The sequence below is a fragment of the Coloeus monedula genome (genome assembly GCF_965178545.1).
Source record: "Coloeus monedula genome assembly, chromosome: 3".
Taxonomy (NCBI): domain Eukaryota; kingdom Metazoa; phylum Chordata; class Aves; order Passeriformes; family Corvidae; genus Coloeus; species Coloeus monedula.
Genome location: NC_138783.1, coordinates 88076663 through 88098008, shown reverse-complemented (window position 1 = coordinate 88098008; position 21346 = coordinate 88076663). Strand labels below are relative to the sequence as shown.

Sequence of the window (21346 nt, the reverse complement as noted above, 5' to 3'; positions counted from 1 at the left end):
AGCTCTTTCAGCCTGAGGATCAGCTGTTTGTTCCCTAGTTCTCACTACAATTTTTCACTCTCCTTAGTGGAAGACATGCTCCCAGTGCCTTAGTGTAACTCTTTTGCTTGCCACAGTGCAGTTTTCGGACACTTCTCTTCCCATAGCACATTCAGCAGCTTGTCAAGAAGGGGAAATTACCCTCCCAGTATGTAACAAAGCACTCCAACCACTCTTCATATGAGGAGTTCAACAGCAAAAACTAGAATCAAACTGAACAGTTCCTTCCAACCACAACAGCAGGAAGAGAGAGATGAGTAGATTTTAATCACTGTATTACATGTGAGCAAATGACATGACTAGTGTATTATCTGTGGTCTCTAAAGAGAAACAGTTATGTACTGAAAACTGAAGATCAGAAGTTCACTTCAGTGACACCTATGATGCATCATGTGTGAAACATCACAAAGCCAAGAAAATGATCTTGAATGAACAGGCAATAGTGAAGCACAAGTCAGCTCATGCCAGAAAGGTAGTTTGCAAATAAAATCTTTAGGACCTTCATGCTTTTGCAGTTCTGAAAAGAAGGGACAATCCATCTGTTTGATAGGCTCAAGTCTATAAAAACAAACTGGTAGGGAAACAGCCATGACCATGACCAACAACACAGCTCACTAATTTCATATTGCAGACTAAATTACTACAGTATAATTATAGGTAATAAAGGGAGAAGGCACTAAAAAGGGATTCTGATAGGACTTTGTTTTACTTTACTCCTTTGCTGATCATTCTGATTTTGAAACAATGAGTCTGATATTACATTTGGCTGAGATACAGCGTTCCTTATATTCTTTAAGTGTGATGTTAGCCAAATATACAGAAATAGGACCTCACAAACCTCACCCATTTTTTCTGCCATCAGACATGGTAAAATCCAGGTAGGGCAGAGTGCACCAGACACCTCTAATGAACCTGCATCCCAAGCAATAATCTCATGAGGGATGCTCTCCAAGATGCAGATTATCAAACCACAATGATCTGCACATGTATGGCTGTAGCTGATGCCAATTTTAGAGTGGAATTTCCCAGAGCAGTCAACAGCTAGCACTTTTCTTTGTGACAAGATGGTATAGACACAGACCTTCAGGCAAACACGAACTATCAAAGCATGTAAGATTTTGCTCCTGATCCTTTGTCCCTGCATAATGCTAGGTCCACCTACACTGATAAAAAAACTGATACCATAACCTAGATGAGAAGATGCTAATTAACAAGGGTGAGGTGCCTGGTCAAATGGGTAAAGAAATCTCTGTTCATGTTCTTTACTGCTACAACTCAACTCTTTCCAAAGTCTGAGTTAGTACCTGCAGTGTATTGTAAGCATGTCCTTGTAATGGAATTCATTGCTGTTCCAGGGATCAAAGGGTAGATTCTTTTAACAACAGAAATCAGCTCCTGCAAATTTTGGGGAGATGAGTCCTTGTGTTATTGGCCCAAAATTGATTTGCAAAAATAAGTAGCTACTCATTGTGAAGCAAACATAAATTGAGAAAATGCCCTTTTAAAAGCACAATTAATTTTTTTCTTACTGCATATTGTTTAAACACCTCTGTAAAATGCTCACTTGATTTATGAAAACTAATACAAATCTTCTACTGAAAAGCAAAATATATAAATTCAGCAGATACATTCTTCATCTTCCATCTCTTAATTCCTTCTAATGAGACTGGAGAGAGAAATGAAGTCAACCAAAAGCTTCCCAGTTACATTTTGAAATGCTGGGAATATAGGTAAATATACTCAATATTCAGTTCTGGTAAATTCCTCATGAATTTTGAGAATGCGACATACGTTTTCCCCCATGTATTTTTTTCATTTAGCATCTCTGGCAACTGCAGAAACAATTGCAAAACCAGTTGTCATGCAACATATCAGAAGTGTCACAAGGGTTAAATCAGTATCCTGTCATACAGTATCCTATCAGACAGGGGTGAGTAACAGATGCCTAGAAGGCAGAGTGTAATGTTGAAAGTATACAAAGTCAGGTGCTGAGGACACTCTCCTAGGCTTGGGAATTTCCTGAACCAATGAAGACAGTTTTCCAGCCAGAAGATCAGACTGAGCAAGCTCCAACAGTAAGAACTTGGGTGTTGACTTGTAATGTATCCAACTACTTTTAATTAAAAAAACCAAAACGAGCTGGTCTTACAAGGTTACCTCTAGAAACTGAAAGGGAATGCCTTTTGTGCCCCGTACTGAAGAAAATGCTAGTTTCCTTACACAAAGGAAGCCTGCATGATGTACAAAACTGGAGAATTAGCAAGCAGAGCATTCTTCCTGCTTCACACAAAAATGGTTGAGTGACACAGGCAAGTGGCTTCTTCACCTGAAGTTAAGAGTAGCTGAAGCACATACATTTACATTCTCAAATGCGTCTCCAACTCAGAAAAGCAAAAGAAAACAGAAGGGTTTTGGTTTTGCATATGTACTAACCTATAAATCAGTTGGTTTTTAGCTTCCAGATCTCACAGGCTTTTAACAAACAGAGAAAGTTCTTTGACACTAGACTTGACAAAAAGTTGGTGCCAGTGTTAACATGCTAAATGGACCAAGTGCCCCATTTTATGTTAGGAATCTAACTTAAGATTCCATACAACAAAACCATGCCTTTTCCAAACAGTTGTCAAAACCACATATACAAGTAGTAGAGTTTATCCAACCATGTCACCGAGTGTGACTGGAATGAATCTAAGACTGTAACGAACTTTTGGCCGCATTGTGCAGTCTAGCATGATATGTGGAAAAACCCGAGGCAGATCTGGACAAAATGTCAATCTACTGTCAACAATTTCTCACGTTCAGCAAACTCCAAGTGAAATGAAGCTTGCTTTTGCAACATTTCTTTAAAATTCCAACAATCTCCAACTCTCACACATGACAAGTGTATCAAATGTACTGTGTAAATAGTTGGATGTATGTTATAGGCAACTTACAGGTCCTTTCAGCAGCTGTAAATGTATGTAAAATGTAGGAAAAATAGCAATCTGAGTAAATTCTCTAGTTGCTAAAATTCTTCACTATTTTTTTGTATAAGAGATTAGAGTTCTTGAAGAAAACAGACCATTTTGCTAAACTTACCTCATGTTACTTGAAGTAACTCCCATGGTTTTAAGGACATTTATATCTATTGATCTAGTAGATGCAAGTATTTAATCTTTAGCTCAGGAAAACTTCCAACAGCTATATTGTTAACAATATCATTTCTCCATTCTCTTACTATGCTAGTCCTCCCCTAAGTTTTACAGCAGTCAAGCCTTACAAGGGAGTAAATCAGTTTACACTGCAGTATGGCACATTCATGATACACTTTGGCTTTCTAAATGTCCCCTTTTTATTCGTCTTCTTGTTCATAGTTCATGTAGTTAGAAGTATAACTACAGGCAGTGCAGTCTAGATTCAAAGAGAGGTATATCAAGACAGGTTTAGCCTGGCTGTATTCTCCAGATTTTTACCCATTCTGACATTATCCTGTCCTTAAAGTAAAGCATGTCCCTTACGTTACTTCGACTAACATAAGGTCTCCACACCTGCAAGAAGGTCTCAATATGCAAACATTGCCAAGCAATTGCTTTCAAGCCAGCTCAAGCTTTCATAGAATATTCTGCCAAATACTAGAGCTCACAAACAAGAAAACATTACAAAAACCCCCTAAACAAAACACTTCAAAGGAAATGCAAAATGAAATTGTTTATCAACACAAAACTGAAAGAAAGAACTTAAGAACATTGTCCTACCCATGAGAAAATTTTGTATGAGAAAGGGACCTTGCTCAAATTGAGTGAAGCAAAAACCTCCATTCACCATAGAAAAGTATGTTGATCAAGGATTAAAATATTACTGTAACCAAGACCATAATTTCACACCTGACCAATCATTTCTATAAAACAGGGGTAGGATGTCAACTTCATCTAAAATAATTCCATATTTTAAAAAATTTTTGATAAGCAGTTCTAGCTTATATTGTGGCAGTATCCTAAAATACTTAATACTCAAGTGCTCCATTATCAAGTTACCTCTATCAAAAAGTTTAGTTGTGAAGAGCTTAAACTTTACTTTTGATACAGTCAGAGTTGAATTAACAAAGATGAAGGCAATGTATTGAGATCTGTGAAGATCCACATTCTCCCACAAAGCAGGTGTAAGAACTGAATATAAACTGCCCAGCAAAAGTATTCTTCAGCCTTCACCCCAGGTGACCATCTGTAAGACCTCTAATATGCAGACCTGTCTTAAACACAGAAAGTCATACAGATAATGACTGTTCTGTCAAAATAGCCTCAGACTGAGCAACCAAATCCCAAAGCTATGGAGGGTAACAATGATTACTGTTTGTAGGTTAGAACACCTCAGTTATTCCCATTTAACAACAGGGGAGAGTAATGGTTTAAAAGAGAGAATACAAGGAACAGAATGCTGGTAAACAAAAAAAGTCAACTAATTGTGGAGCTGGCTTTAGGTGGGAGGTTTTTTTCTTGTGTTCTTTAAAGCCCTGAATCTCCAATACCCAAGATGTTGCAGAATTTGTTCCAGAAAAAGACTGGTATTGCTTCAGAGACACAAGAAAGAGGCTTACACATTAAATAACCAAATGAGTATTCCACACTTAGTCCAAGCAGCCCCCTGGCACAGTGATACGGGAGAACCTGCCTCAGCTCTATCCCATTCCCAGAGGCTTAATGTATACAGAGAACATTTGGGATCTCTTCAAGTGAGCTAAAGATTTGCATATCCTTTTGCATATCCTGACATACGGCATACATTTCTTTTGATAAATGTGAGATTACCTGGACTACCTTCAAAGTGACAGAATATGGCAGTGTTTGCTTTATACTAAAACAGCATTAAAAAAACCTCCAACTGTTATAAACCAGAAGTAGAAGGCCACTGTAATCTCATCTCCAGGTGGAACACAGGAAGTGTGTCTACAGCACATATTTATCAACTTAATACTGGTTTTGATTTTCTGAGATCCTTAGATAAAGCAACTTTTATTAAATATTATTCCAGCTTAAGTTGGCATGTTGTTGAAACATCTGATTAAACCCACACACTCTTAGCAGACCAAAAATGTCATGGGAAGAATGGCTTGACGTACAACTGAAAATAAATACTAAAACTTTCTTTAGCCTAGGTATGACACATGTTGATAGCTCAGCATAAACATGAACTTGCAACAAGTTTGCTTTATTAAATACTATATGCTACCTATTAACAAAACACCCTTTGGGTATAGTACTTATTCAGAAACTAAACATGCATTTTATGCCTTTTCTAAAATCCATTAATAACAAAGACAGAAAAGCCAGAATTTGAATGTGAAAACCCTGTCTGTTTTAAAAGGCAAAAAACTCAAAAGCTTAAATCTGCATTATTTGACTTCCAAAGGTGCTTGGCACTTGCAGCTTGTTCCCACCACAAGGCTGAGTTACTCAGCATTTCTCAGAGTTGTTTCACAGATGTCAAACTAAACTTTGGGACTCCATATCTAAATCTTTTCTAAAACTGCTTTTGGCAACTTATTTAAGTTTTAATAAATCAGAAGAGGATTTCTGCCTGAGACTACAACCTTAGTGACAACAGATAAATTAATGATATACTGCCAGAAAAAAACCCCACCCAAACCAAAGAAGGAACACACAGTGAATCAAGATCTAACACACAGGTTCCTTATTTTAATTGACCAAAGGCAGCAATCTCCCAGTGCAGTTTTGCAGGTATTGTACAGAGCCATTCCCAAGTACGAGATTTGTGCTACTTTACCAGTGTACTAGATCTATACTATTTTTTCAGTGATTTCAGTTTTGACAATAACAGCTTAGATAAAAAGCTGAAATACAATGAAGAATGACTCAAAATATTTATGATACTGTCTTGGATCTACTTGTAGCAAGGGGAAAAAATCATCTTTGGAAATCCACAAAATAAAGAAGCACGTATAGCGTTCCTCAGAGCATAAGCATGCAAACTTTAGATAACCTTTAAAAGATATCTTGGAGAACATCAAATTTATTCATAGTAGAAAAAGGTACATAAAATACATTCTCAATATCCAAGTCTGGAATTACTATGAACTGAAAGCTTTTACAATTTTTAAAAGAAAATAGCTTAAACTCAAACCAATAGGTAAGTTTACAGTAACGCTAACTAAAAGCACACTGCTCTACAAGTTTGAATTTGTACTGCACTCACTGAAATAATTTATTAACTATAACCTAATTTTCTTACAGCAGAGATGCAGTAGAGTAGGGTTTACCACTACGTATTTTGCTATTCAGTTTAGAAACCCAGTATTCTCTTACCTAGGACCAGTTACTGACATTAGGAAGAAAAACAACAAAACCACACAATATTAAAAACTAAAGGAAATTCTGAAGCAAAAAGGAAGAGAGGGCAGAGTGACTTATTCTGTCTGTTACCAGAAGTAAAGCCACAATTTTGTTAGGCTGAGTACAAATAAGTTCTGTAAAATGAGGCATTTTCATACAGCTTTGTTATTTAGTGACATTTACATTGGGGTTTTTTTGTATAGAGGTTATTTCTGGAAAGCTACTCTGCAAACAATGTACAGTTACAGCTTCTCTTCTTTCAGAAAGACACAAGTATATACCATGTCAATACACAGGAGCTTCCTTGCACAACTCTGTAGTCACCACACTGTACAACACTCTTTCCAACAGGAAAGAGTACTATCTTTTTATTAATTATCTGTGGCTTCTCTGTAAATGAAACAGCCTTTCATGCAGCAGCAGTACTGGCTGAGGATGGGGGAAGCAATGCTGTGCTGAGGCACACCTGGGCTGTTTTCATTCTTCCAGGCTGAACTGGTAACAAAATGTTTGAAATGGCTTTACTGCAGTTTACATTAGTCAAAGTATCAATCATACAAAGAGGCTCTATGAACACCAGAACCAATTTTGACTGTTGGGAAGAAGAGGGACTGGAGCTACCTATACACAATAATCAGGTAATGGTAAGACGAGTTAACACTGATGTAATTCTCAGAGGAACTGATTACAAACAGGTACATTGATGAAATGTTTAATTTCCTTCCTCCTCCCTTTTGTTTAGTGGAAACAGCAACCAGCTGCAAAGTAGAGAGCATGGAGCTAGGTTCCTGGAGGCTATTTGGTCTCGTTGAGGCTGTATTTTCACAACTCAACATTACTGTTCTAATAATTGGAGATCCACCGTCAGTTTCTTTGCCACCAAAGCAACAGTAAAACTGGTATGCTAGGGTACCTGCTCCCTGACGTGGGTTACATTCAAGCAGAAAGGTAATCTCACCTCAGGACATCATGTTCCAGACTTAAAACTGCCCACTCTGCAGAGCAGCTGTACAAGTACCTAAAAAGTACAAGTACCTACATAATCAAAACCACGGCAGTTGACAGGTCGCTACATGCCGCTTAAGACTGAGTACAGCATCTCTCTGTAGGTCAATCACACAATCTGTTAATGCAATCTATGTATACAACCTTCTCCATCAGCTTTAAATGTTGTTCCTATTTGTTTTCTGGGGTTTTGCTTGTTGTTTGGTTTTTGTGGTGGGTGGGGGGTTTTTTTGTTTGTTTGGTTTTTATTTTGGGGCTTTGTTTGTTTGTCTGTTTTTGGTGGGGGTTTTTTTGTTGGTTTTTTCGGGTTTTTTGGGTTTTTTTTGTTTGCTTGGTTGGTTTTCTTTAAATTTGTATAACTAAGCAGATCAAAAGACTTTTCAACTTTTTCAACTTACTGTTCATGGAAGTCCAGCATTGGTGGCTCAAACCGGAGAGGTCGGCAATTTCCCCGATACAGGGATACACTGCAAGAAAAATTGAAATGCTGTAAAATATACTACTAAATGACACATTTTTGCTCCCTTCCCACCTCAAACAGTGCTTTCTTAGCACAATATTCATTAATACTAGCAAAGCAACTAATTCAAAAGAAGAAACAACAAAACAAACTTGTCTAGTCAGAATACCGTAATTTTATAACATGTTTATGTGGTGTCTCCAAGAAAGATTATGCAAGAGCAGATATCTTGAAAATGGACATAACTGAAGCGTAAACCTCTCGTTTATATAATGATGGCTGAGTGAAGCAACACACTAAACAGGTTTACATCATCTTTCATTGCAATATCCAAACATTGCTATGAAAGACGTTTTGGATATTGTCCAATGTGTAACAGTAATTTACATACACATCCCTGAGTTTCTCCAGTTACTTCTGTACTAGTACATAAAAAAATCCTGGATCCATTTGATGGTACTGAGGCCATGTGAGAAAACAGCCAATACTGTTCAAAACTTGCAATATCCAGGAGACAGTGACTCTGCTCTGGAAACATTCCTTAGCTTTGCCTATACTAACCCCCCACTGGCATCTCTTTAGGAGAATTCTAGTAGATGAAGACCAAAACTTAAATAGCACTCACACAATCTAACAGTGAAGTCAACAAAGTATCTGGAAGCATTCTCTATTATTCCTTATTTTATCAGTATAGTTATACAGAGCACAATAGTTAACCCACAACAAAACTTGTAAGTAAAAAATACAAAGCAGTTTCATTGACTGAAACATTTTTTATTATTCAGAATGATGTTACTGTGACCACAGTTAAGCATCTTTGTAACTGAAACACTTTATTTTGAGCCAAGTAAAAATCCTATTCATACAAAAAACAAAACAGGGAGACAACATTAAAAAAATAAACAGGGAAGGCTAAAGAATAGAAGATGATCAATGGCTCCTGAATGGCAAGACCAACAGCCTCTTTTATTTCTTCAAATGCTTTTTCTTCTGATATTAAAACAGCATTCTTGTTTTAGATCACTGCTTTCTGACTTTGTATCAATCCTAGATGCCCAAAGACAGAGCTGGAGCCACTTGTCCTGGGTAAGGAAAGCTACTCCACATACCCAGTTCTCTACCCAGAACTACACAGTTCTGCCTCAACAAGAAGGAGCAGCTAGGAAATGGGACATGCACATGTGGCTTGTCTTATGAAAGCTGGGGCCTTGAACTAAGATCAATCCAATTCCATCCAGTGCAATTCCAGGAAAACTAATTATTGCCAAAATTCAGATGTCCTTCCATACTCCAGAACCACTTCAACAAGGAAGCTATTTACAGGAGTAAAAGTTTAAGAATAGGCTAGGAAATCTTAATTGTATCCTTCAATCAAAATCAAATCAAAAGCTTTTTAAATAAAATTACAATGTCTCAAAGACTCACTCTAAAACTCCACAACTGAAACTTCATACTTCAAGTATAATAGACAGCATGCTAATCAATTTCCAGCTCTCTATGTTTGGATGTCAAAACATCTTCAATGCTACAGAGCCTAGTCACTAAAAAAGACTTTGTCCACATAAAAGTAATAAAACACTATCAGGACAGGAGTGGGCTTAGTACATCCAGTCAGCCTTAATATATACTTAAATATGTGTGTGTACATATGCCATGTGTGTGCAGATCACAGTACAACAGAAGTGAAGATATAAGAAAATGCCAAGAGGAAAAACTGTATTCAGATCTTAAAAAAAACCCTAAAATTCTTGCTACTCTTAAGTGCAGCTGTGACACATTACAGTTGTCAAATAAGAGAGTGCTTAGGTACACCTTCTCAGCTAAAGTCAAACCTCAAACCATAGAACAAATGCTCAACAATATGAAGTTTACAGAGACACTGGACACAGGAGAATACAACTGGAAAACTATACGAGCAGTTATGTTTCGTAAGGATAAAACGAGTGAATTGTATGTCTCCAGAGTTTAGAGTCTAATTTTAAAAACCGTTTAGAGTGCATTTCTAAATTAAAAAGGTCAAAAAGCTCTTGTACCTCCATTGTCAAGGTAGTGCTAAACAGAAACCACTCAAAGTGATCTTAAAAATAATTCTGTCAATTTCTTCCAAAATTAAAACCCTGAACAGTCAGACAGCACCTCTTTTGTATTGGTAATAATTGGTAGAATGACGTATCAATTCTTTTTATAGAAAAATGTTAAAAATATTTACAATCTTTACAAAAGTATATTAAAAAAGTCTTTATTTCAAATGCATTGAAAATACTGTAAAGAGTAACTTGGTCTAACTTGAACAATCAGGACATACTCAATTCTCCACATACGTGTAAAATTTAGGCAACATTTTCTCATGCCACAGAACTATATTATCCTGGAAAGTCAGCTGGACAACAAAAAATTTAAAATGGTTAAACTTTGGTAAAGGCAGCGACATCATAATGAATGCCAACTATGATAACAAAAGTAACAACTATAATAAGATTCAAACAGGAACAAGCAATATTGGGATTCACAAACTTTGCCTACTAAAGGGCCCAACAGGAGTCAACTTGCAGCAGACTAGGAAATGATTATAATGTCTGCTCTGCTGGGCATTTGCTCACCGAATGCTGGATACACCCATGGGTAGGGCAACTTTACAGCATAACAACATGAAGTTAATTACTATTGTATGCATGTAGAAATATGGCTCCCGGTCTTATATCACAATTTAAACATTTTTCTTTCCCTACCCCTCCAAGTTTTCTAACTTTTAAAGACAAGAAGAACAACACAAAAAAGAAAAGTTGCATCTGGAAGAAAGGACTGCTAATACCTGCCAACAAGCATCGGCAGACTAAGAACTGGCCAGGTGTCACCTGAACCCATGATTTAAATATTCTCAATACCTTTTTCCTTCTGCAAGAATTTTGATTTTAAAAATGAGACTTGAGAGTGAACTACACTCAGTCCCTCAGCAGGATCATTATCCTCCCTGTTCCATCCATGCTATATTTGAGTGGGCATTTACCTCAACTACTGACTAAGGTTCTGCTGCTACCCAGAAGCAACCTACTACCAGATGCAATTTACTGATGTGCAACTTCATGTCTCAATAGTGTTAGTCACAAATGCTGTCATAAACATGGTCAAAATAGCAATGCCTGCAAACACTGTAGCTGATAATGGGTATCCATCTGTGCTGAGCCACAATATTCTTCTGTCTTAAGGACATTCTTCAGTACTTCCATAATGCTTTGCTGTTTATCAGAGTACTAGGCACCCAATTTTAGATAACCAATGCACATCTTTGCACTTGGAGATGAAGAAAATGCTTTTCACATACAGTATTTAAAGATTTCTGCAAAGTTGGGCAGCAACTGTGTCTCTGTATCCTCACCTTACCTTTCTAGCTGTTCTGGGATTTCTGGAGGAGTTATGTGCTCTGTGGAATCTTATCTGTAACATCTTTAATTACTATGGCAGAAAATTCAAATCTAAGCATACTCCACATTTATTTTTCCCACATTAGTTTAGCTGTTGTTTAAAGGGTTTTATTTCCTCTCTTGTGCCATAAATTGTAAAGAAATAAAGACAGCAGAATTAAGCTGTGAAACAGCAAGTGATCTCATGATTTTTTTTAGCAACATGAACTCTTAGAAAGCTGCTACTTTATTTCCATTACCACAAAATCAAATTAAAGCATATCTAAAAATAACTATGTGAACCTTTAAAATGACAAATTGGCAAATACTTCACAGTGGGTACTTTTTGTGCCAGAATCCTCGAAAGAGCCACTGCAGACTTTTTACCAAGAATGTTCTGTAAGTAACCTGAGTGCATCCACAACTTTTCAATATTTAAAAATAAGGCTGAGCTGCATATATCAGAAAAGATATTTTAATTTTAAAAACTAAAATTTTTTTAGAAATATGGGTATTAATCACAGGTTCAGTGAGAAAGTGAACTCCCACCGAACAATGGAACCACTCCAGTATCTGGCAGTACCTGTTGCTATAAAGGCCGATGAATAAAAATACGAGCAACAATTTTTTTTAACAGGCTACCCAGATAGTAGCTGGCTCAGATATGTCAACATTAACCCTGTATCAGGAAAACACACTCATACCAGACAAAGTTCAAAGCTAACAATTCCCAAAGGGGAGTGTCTGGGGAAAGAACAGGGAGAAGCTTGAATAGATGCACTGTAACCTGACCATGGGCATGAACAAAACAAATTAAATTGCTAGTTCATTTCCCTCCTTCCAATTAGTGCTAAAAAGTAGATCAGAGAACTGAATAAACTGTCTAAATAGGGAAAAAATATCGGCAAGCTATACCAAGAAGATATTATAATCTCTAATAAGGACAAGCAAAGACAAGTCATCTAGAGAAATTAAATATTGCTTTTAGCAATGCCATTGAAAAAAATCACAGAAAAAAAGGAAAGAGTCATGCAAAACTAATAACAGCAGTGAGAGAGAAAAACAGAAAGCAAATTTGGTATTTACTATGTAACATGGTATCAGAGAGCTTGTGATACAGACCTTCATCACATTGTGTCTGAACTTCAAATAGGCCAGCGTTCCTAAGTGGAATGGACTATTTGTTTTCAGATATCTAAACCAGTGTTTTAATATAACACACTCCAGAACACTTAAGTTTCCAATACAGAAAACAATCCTCTTAGCTGAGAAATTAAAATTAAAAATCCTGTAGGCAATCCAGTCAATGGCCTCAATCTCAAGAACCACCAAATCCAATTGTTTTCTGGGAAACAAAAATATTGCACCTAATGCGTGGATGCCAATATAGGCACTTCCTTTCTGCCATTGAGACTTGATGATTTAAACAAGATACTATTCCATTTAAAAAATATCAATAAAGTATGGCTCTATCCAAGACATAGAAATACACTAATCATTGTTATCTTTAGTTCAATTGTCATTCCTAAAAATTCATGTTCTCATACTTGCAATCTGACTGACATACTGCAGCACATAGTGAGTTTGCATTCCTGACCACAGCTGGAGATTTCATAGGTTTTTCAAAACTTGCAAAAAGAAGGATCTTAAGCCTGCAATTAAGCAACTATACACACAGTAAAACAGAAACTCATCAGAAATGGAAAAGTCTTTTACTAGATTTCCTGAAAAGGAACAGAAAACAGGTTGTGGAAAAAACATAGCTGTATTTACTGAAAATGCACTATGACTTTGTTGAATGCTACTGTACAAGAAATAAGCTTCATTGTTACTGTTCAATGCACTCATTAAACAAACAAGAGTATCTGATGATTCTCTAGAGAAAAATCAGGGACCAGGGTAAAAAGAGGCCACTTATTTTCCTTCTCAGATATTATACATGGCAAGCTCTTCAGTAACAGATTATGTCTTCAGGACAGGAGAGGACAAGACAGAGTCATGGGTTTTATAGTCTAGAGAAAAGGAGGCTCAGAGGTGACCTCACAGCTCTCTACAACTACCTGAAAGGAGAATGCAGCCATGTAAGGGGTGAGACTCTTCTCCCAGACAACCAGAGACAGAACAAGAGTAAATGGCCTCAAGCTGTGCCAGGGGAGATTCAAGTTGGATATTTGGAAAAAAAATCATCATGTGGTTAAGCACTGGAACAGCCTCCCTAGGGAAGAGGTGACATCATGATCACAAAACAAGCAGATGTAGAACTTTATGATATAGTTTAGCGGGCATGGTGGCACTTGGCTGAAGGCTGGACTTGGTGATCTTGGAGGTCTTTTCCAATCTTAATGATTCTATGATGGGAAAAAGGAATGTGGGGAAGAATCTATCAAAAATAACATCAAACTTTTCTTCAAAAGGACACCAACAACTTTTGAAGCAGGCAAACAAACCCACTTTCTCCTCAATAAAAGAAACTACAGTAAAATGATTTTTAAAGAAATCTACAAGCAGAGCTCTGAGTTTAATTACACAGAATTGCTCTGTGATATACATTACAAAAGGAATTAAAGAATTCTTCAGTTTTTTATTCCACATGTGAAGCTTCTTCCTCATGAAGGGCCACGAAGATGATCAGAGGGACAAAGCACCTCTCCTACAAAGACAGGCTGGGAGAGTTGGGGCTGCTCAGCCTGAAGGAGAAGGCTCTGACATGACACTAGAGCACCTTCCAGTACCTAATATGGTTTACAAGAGAGGTGAAGAGGGACTTTTCACAAGGTCATTTAGTGATAGGACGAGGAAGAAAGGGCTTTAAACTGAAAGAGGGAAGGTTTAGATGAGATATTAGGAAGGAATTCCTTACTGATAGGATATTGAGGGACAGGAACCTTGCCCATGGCAGAAGGATGGAACTAGCTTATCTTTAAGGTCCCTTCCAACCCAAACCATTCTATGATTTAGCTGTTCAGTACTAAAAACTACCTCACGTTTTAGTTTCATTTCCTCTGTATGAGAAAAATAATTGAAAAAAAAAAATCACATGGTTTGTATTTGATCTTTTTTACACTAAACCTTTATTACTCTTATGAAAAGTATCACAAACCTTACAATTAAAGTCTGTATTAAACTTTAAGAAAGATGCTTACCTTTTCTGTTGATATGAACTGAGGCCTAAAGTTGTCTCAGTCTGTAAAAGAAAAAAAAAAATTAAATTTAAAACACCAACAGCATTTTACCTCCAGCAGGCAAAAAACCCCAACCTAACAACCTGGCAACTGCAACAAGTTAGTAAATCAGAGCTTGAAAGACAAAAGAAGTTCTGAACTGGAGCAGAAAATGTAAATTGTTTTTTTTCCAATTAAAGAAATTAAGTTTGGCCCTGGACAAGAACTGCGGTCAGTTCCAGTGGTACGAATGCCCACAAACTATAAAACAAGCAGCAACTTAACAACCTAAAAACTGAGAGAAGGAAAAAGTCCAGGAAATAAAAACACTATATGAAACAAAAGAAAAACCTAGCATAGATGTAAGAAACAAACTACAAAGAAAAGCATACAGAACAAGAAACAGTTCAGCAATTATGTCATTGATATAATTTAACACCTAGAAAACAAAGAAGGTTATAATCTCCATCTGACTAGGAAACATCATCTCCTTCTCTGCTAATGATCTTCTAGCCTCTATAATTCATACACTTCCTTCAACTCTGCTGGACATTACAGTTAATTACCTGAAAACAAGGAGGTTAGGTTGTCTAGGGATTTCCAATTAGTTTACTCTTGCCTAAGAAATACCAACTGGTTTAGAAGCCTGCATATGGAATGCCCTTCTGATACAGCTCCATGTTAAAACACAGCGGACTTGGAAAACTGTCTTCCCACAGGGTTTGGTGATCAAACTGAGGATTTCAGTTGTCCTGTTAAAAACATGTCATGGCCAAGCTAAATATTTATCTCCTGAGCGTGGGAAGAAAGCTCACAGGTCTGATAAAGTCTATAGTGCACCTTGGCTCATCAGACCCAGTTCACCTCTAGCACAAGGATAGCACTTGTTTGCAATGGGAATGCAAACTTGTGTCTCATTTCAGAACAAAAAATCAAGTCCCTTTGCTGGACACTTCGCTGATTTCTAGTTCCGCTACAAATTACACTTTATTTCTTTGGTTTTTTCTAAGCCAAAATTATTTTTTAAAATAGTTTCTTAAAAATGATCTTTGCTTAAAATATAGATTTTATTATTAGAGGAACTTTAATTTTGCTATTTGGAGACACTTTTTGAAAATTTTATAATTACTCCTATTAAATCACTGAGTCGACAAACATTAATGTTTGATTCGTGTCAAGGATCAATTCTGGATTGTAAATCTAAGAGGTGTTCCAGATTCAGAATGAAGTTATTTGGTTTACTCACCCTCCAATTTGCAACAAACTAAAGAAAACTGGAAGGGTATTATTTACCATTGTAAAACAAAGCTAATCTATTTGTAACTTGAAAGGCAACACAGAGCATTCATCAGATTTTTTTGGTTTAAAACCTCTGATATAGATAGCTAGACTGCCTTGCTAAAGGGTTATTACAGGAAGGGGCTTACATGAAATTACACTTCACAGTACAAAATAATCAGTGCAGTTTTTCCTCAGTGAAGAAAAGACTAAAAAACAAGCTAAGTTGTTTTATGTTATTGTAATTTCAACGCCAGCAAGCTTTCCTTTAAACTTACTTATGACATTTGTACTGTAATTAGGAGAACAGTCAATTTCTTATTCTTCATTAAAACACCATTATTTTAATGAACAGGAAAAAAAAGCTTACACATCTTTCCAAGTCTTCCCAGCAAAGGTATACTACTCATATACTCATAAGCTTTTAGTTCAGCTTCTTAACTCCCAGTGTCACACTCCATTTTCTATTTCCAGTAAGATACAGGTAAATACTACTCTGAAACAATTTACAACAGGTTGTAAGAGAAAGTCAATTAAAATGAAGAAGGAAGAAATTTAAAATAGTTTTAGTTAAGTGATGAATGCTTAAGGTACAAAATGTTTTCTATCTGAAACTTTCTAGGAAGTACTGCCTAACAAGTTAATTAGCTCTGAAATCTAAAGAAATAAACAGAAAAAGACAGATCTCTTTCCATACCTTGTATTTTCCTCAGACTGGAATGACAAAGGCAGATCTTCCAGTTCTAAACTGCCACACATTATTTTCTCAATTCAACCATGAGAAAACTTACGGGTTGAAACAAGGACAGTGGGTATATGACTTCTGTGACAGCATGTGTCTGGGAAGGTTTAGATTGGGTATTAGGAAAAGGTTCTTCACCCAGACGATGGTTTGGCACTGAAATAGGCATTTAAGAAGTGTTTGGACAACACTCTCAAGCACATGGTGTGAATCTTGGGGCTGTCCTGTGTGGGGCTAGTAGTTTGACTTGTTGATCCTTGTGGGCCCCTTACAGCTCAAAATATTCTGTAATTATAATTCTGTGATTTCTTTATTTTGCTTTATCTTAGTGTCTTTATCTTATCCCATGAGTTTTCTCTCTTTTACTCTTCAGATTTCCTTTCCCTATCCCATCCCCTGAGGGAAACAGAGCAAGCAGCTGTTCGGGGCTAAGCTTCCAGCTGGGGTTAAATGACAACAACCAAACTTACTCTGTGAAATTAACAGATATATAAAGCCATATATAAAACCCTGTAATCCTTACCAATGTCCTTGAAAGCACATTAATCACTAGAATTAAATAAAATCTTTCTTTCACCAACAAAGGGTTTTTTTCTTTCAAAACGTAACTAAAGCACATAATTAAGTTACCAGCAGTTACCTGACAGTCAGATGATGGAGCTAACAGGTTCAGATCCTATGACAGGGCAACTAAAATAGCCATTACCAGCACTGTCCCATCCTTGACAACTAGCTTTGGCTCTAACAAGACAGCATGTTCTATTAAGTTGTTAGTTATATGTACTCTTAAGTATCATAATTGGCTGTCAATACCTTAATGTAAGACTCAGCCTAAGACCCCACCCAGGCCAACTTTTAGACAGAGGGCAGTGGAGATCAAATTTAACTCCAGAAAAATGCAGAAACAAATGGAAATACACATAACTGACAAAAGTGCAACTACTACATTGCCATGGCTGTAGTTAACTGTTAGGAGTTGAATTATCTGACTGCACACCCAAGGTTTTCCCCGATGTTCTGAAATTACACATTTGCTATGAAAATATTAAGTCAAATATCTGTAGATCAGGTATAAAATTACAAATCACTCTGATAAGACTGGTATTTCTGAGATATATTCAAGAGCAAAAACCCATCAAAGATTCATGTTTAAAAGGAAAAGCCTGTTTTTTGCTTACAGATGTCCATTAAACACAAGCAGCATTATAAATTCATTTAAATGACATTTTCTGTTTTTTGAGCAGGAGCTGTTTGCTTTTTGGTTTGTTTGATTGTTTTTGCGGGTATTTTGTTGTGTGGATTTTGCTGGGATTTTTTGTTTTTTGGATCAGGGTCAATCAAGAGCAAAGAAGTAGCATACCAGCTTCAGCAACCATAGCATCATGGAAGTAAACCAAAAATAAATCTCATGTGGCAGCTTCTATAATTACCACTCATTTTTATTACATGTCAATCTTTCAAGTCATGCAGTAAACAAAAACATACAACTGTATTCAGTTACAAATCCTAAATATGTTTTTGTTTGTTTGGGGTTTTTTTGGTTGGCTTTTTTGTTTTTAAGTTGATCTTCAAGTATAATTCTGGACCTATTGTACTGCAGTCTGGCCTGCTATTTTTCCTGCGTGACTGCACAAAACTGCCAGGAAGTAAAGCAAAACCACTATTTAATGTGTATGTTTTGTTTAATACTGTTGGTTTATCAGGTAAAGAGAAATAAAATTATGCTCTTTAAAAATACAGCTTTGTCTTTTCTTCCATAAAGGATACATTGTAAAAGAGCAGAATTAGCAAGATATGATTTATATGAAACATTTATTAGATCTTATCTGTGTTGGAGAAGCATTACAAATAACAAAATATTGTAATGATCAGGAAGCACAATGCATGTGCACACTACTAATATTTCAAGATATATAATAAGATAAGTTACAGGAAAAAAACCTCCTCAATTGGATTAATTTCCCAATCCAAATCCCTAACAACAAAACCTAAGGTCAGCACAAAAGAAACAGTAGAAATATACAACGGAGTGGGAAAAAAGAGAGAGAGGGAAAAATCACCCCTTTTACCATTACTGGGCAGTATCTATGATCCTTCTGCCCAAAAGGCTGTGTTCAAGCCTTGAAGATAGATGATACTTTTTAAATATATATTTTTTTTAATTTAAAGACAGCATATAACATTTAGGCTGTTGCTACTAACAGTATCATGCCTTAATTTAATCTCTTACATAACCCTGAAAGGATTAAACTATAAACCAAGAGGATTTCAGTATAAAGATCTTGAGAAAACTTGCACACAGTGAGCTAGAAAATTTGAAGGCAGGCAGTCAGCCAACACCATGGTTTCAAGACTTAAGAATCGTTTCCCTCCACAGGCTTATATTCTCAAGACAGATTTCACAGAGAATCTGTACCTCAAAGTACACCTTAAAGACTCAGTATAATTGTGGAAGACACCAGACAATAATCTTGCATAGATGGAGAATCAAAATCCATACTTTACAGCCTGAAGCTGTCTCTAAAGAAATACCCAGGGTTGCTAACTTCATCCAGAACATAAAAACAAAAAATCCCACCAAACAAACAAACAATCACAACCACCAAGTTAATTTTAATGTCTCACCAATTTGTTATAATAGCTATTCTCCACTTCTTGGTAAGAGGTCATATTACCTAGCACTACATTCAGTCATCTAAACATAGGCATCTGCTGCCACTTGAGATAAATGTCCTAGGGCAGCCTGCCTGGTCTCAGAGTGACATCCAGAAGGACATGGTTTCTCCTACGCCCTGTGCCATATCTGCCAGGGTAGATGCCCAGGACAGTCCAGGACATCTCAAATAGCACTGGTTACCTATGTTTAAGCAACTAAACTAGAGCTCAGAAGTCTTCAACAATGATGGTGGGGGCAAAGCAAGGAGGCAGACCCTCTTAGTCAAGATCTGGGGTTTCCCAGACACCAAGTATATTTCTTTAATGTTAACAAAATTCTCAACAACCAAAGTTTTCTGCATTCCTACAAAAGAGAGTATCCACACCAATTTAAAAGACTGTTGCAGTTTGAAAGACTCAGAACATTTTACATCTTGCTATTTCATAGTAAGGCTGGTCCCTTTTTGTAAAAAAAGGTATGTGCTGCTTGCAACTAAATGTTGAGAGAGCTACAAAAGTGATACATAGATGGCAGCTTAAATCTTCATTGTTGCACTCATGAGCTCTATGATAATAATTAGCATAATTAAAAGAAACATAATTAATGAGGAATATCTTGCTTCAGGTAATGAAAAAATGAATGCTGTAATCTGAAAGGTAGCTGGAAGTGGACTGAAGTCATTCTTGTCATGGTCTTTCATGACTCAAACTCACATAAGGAAACAAAAACATCAGTTGACTGTTGCTGATGCAACACATGCTACCGACACTGGCTTTGCAACAGTCACTCCTGGGCACCAATTATTTTTATCTAAAGCCTGGGGATGGCAATTCTTCCAGTACAAGAAGCAGAAGAACTTCAGCTGCTCACAAGCAATGGCAATGAACTAAGATGGCTCTTACTCCTTTATAAAATCACACATATGGGAAAGAAAGCTCCAGAGGCCATCAAGTCAGCTGTTGCTCAGAGGAGATCTCATTAGTGCAGGTTGCTCACAGCTCTGGGTCATCATGTTTTGGGTATCTCAGAAGATAGAAATTCTACAACTTCTTTTAGTAACCTGGTCCAGTGTTTGAACGTCCTCAATTTAACAGTCTTTTTTTGTCTTTACATGGGTTTTTGGATCCGTGTCCAAAGCTTCTCATCCTTCCAGTGCACACAGTGAAAAATCTGGTTCCTCTTCTCCACACTGCCCACAGCAATCAGTATTCCTCTGGTCTTTTCTAATGGCTGAAAAAATACATCCTAACGTGAGACACCTTCCAGCCCCCGATCATCCTGTATTCCTCTGCTGTGCCTGCTCCAGTATGTCAGTGCCTTCCTTACACTGCGTAGCCCAAACTGGACACAATACTCGAGCTGCAGCCCCACAGGTGGGGGGAAAAAAATCACACCCCCTATCTTCTGGGTTCACATTTGTTCACAATTCAGTAGGCTGGCAGTTGTCTTTGCTACAACAGCACATGGAGAACTTAGGTTCAACCTGTTGTCTACCAGAATCCCCCCATGTCTTTTCCTCAGTGCTGCTGTCACAGCCCGGCCTATCCTGTGACACAGGGTTGCTCCCTCTCAAGTGCAGGCCTTGCATTTGTCTGAGCTGAATGTCACGAGGTTCCTGTCAGCCTGCTGAAGGCCCTCTGAATAGCAGCCTTGCCTTCCAGTGTAATAACTACTTTGGCCAATTTGGTATCATCTCCAAACTCACTGAGAGTACACTCCATACCACCAACCAGGCTGCTACAGACAACATTTAGCAGTGCTGTCCTCAGTTCCAAGCTCTATCACAGGTAACTGACTGCCAGCTGAACTCTGTCCTGTAGAATACACCCATCGAGGTCAATGGTCCAGCCACTTTACTGCTACCTACAAGGCCTGTATTCTTAGTGCTTTGGCTACACAGATATCAACGGGCATCACATCAAACCCCTTTAAAAAGTCAACATACAATATGAAAATTCGAGTTAATTAAAAAATACACTGAGACGTTGCTCCCTGAGAACACTATTGCTGATACACCAGAACTGAATGCTTCTTGCTTCTGTTAAGAGAATTCTTTGCTGTGCCACTGAGAATGAAGAACAGGTCATGCAGAAAATACTAAACATCCACCAGTAAGACATCAGCATTGCTGAGTCCCACAAAGGTAATTTGGTTCCACATATTCTGTGTTACAAAGCCACTGCAAGTCATATTAAGGTCCTGTCTCTTTGTCATGTAGGACAACTGTTCTCACTACCAGTCTTTGTAATAAGCAGTTTACAGCAGTTTATGAACAAAG

General features: G+C 37.2%; 1 protein-coding gene across 1 annotated transcript in view; it reads right to left on the bottom strand.

Moving 5' to 3' along the window:
* Positions 1–21346, bottom strand: part of TMEM131 (transmembrane protein 131) — a 94539-nt gene that overhangs the window by 48725 nt on the left and 24468 nt on the right. The window contains exons 3-4 of the mRNA XM_082278246.1: positions 14375–14415; positions 7769–7837 (exon numbers count right to left, since the gene is read on the bottom strand). Coding sequence (XP_082134372.1) covers positions 7769–7837; positions 14375–14415 — 110 coding nt within the window. The remainder of the gene's footprint in view (positions 1–7768; positions 7838–14374; positions 14416–21346) is intronic.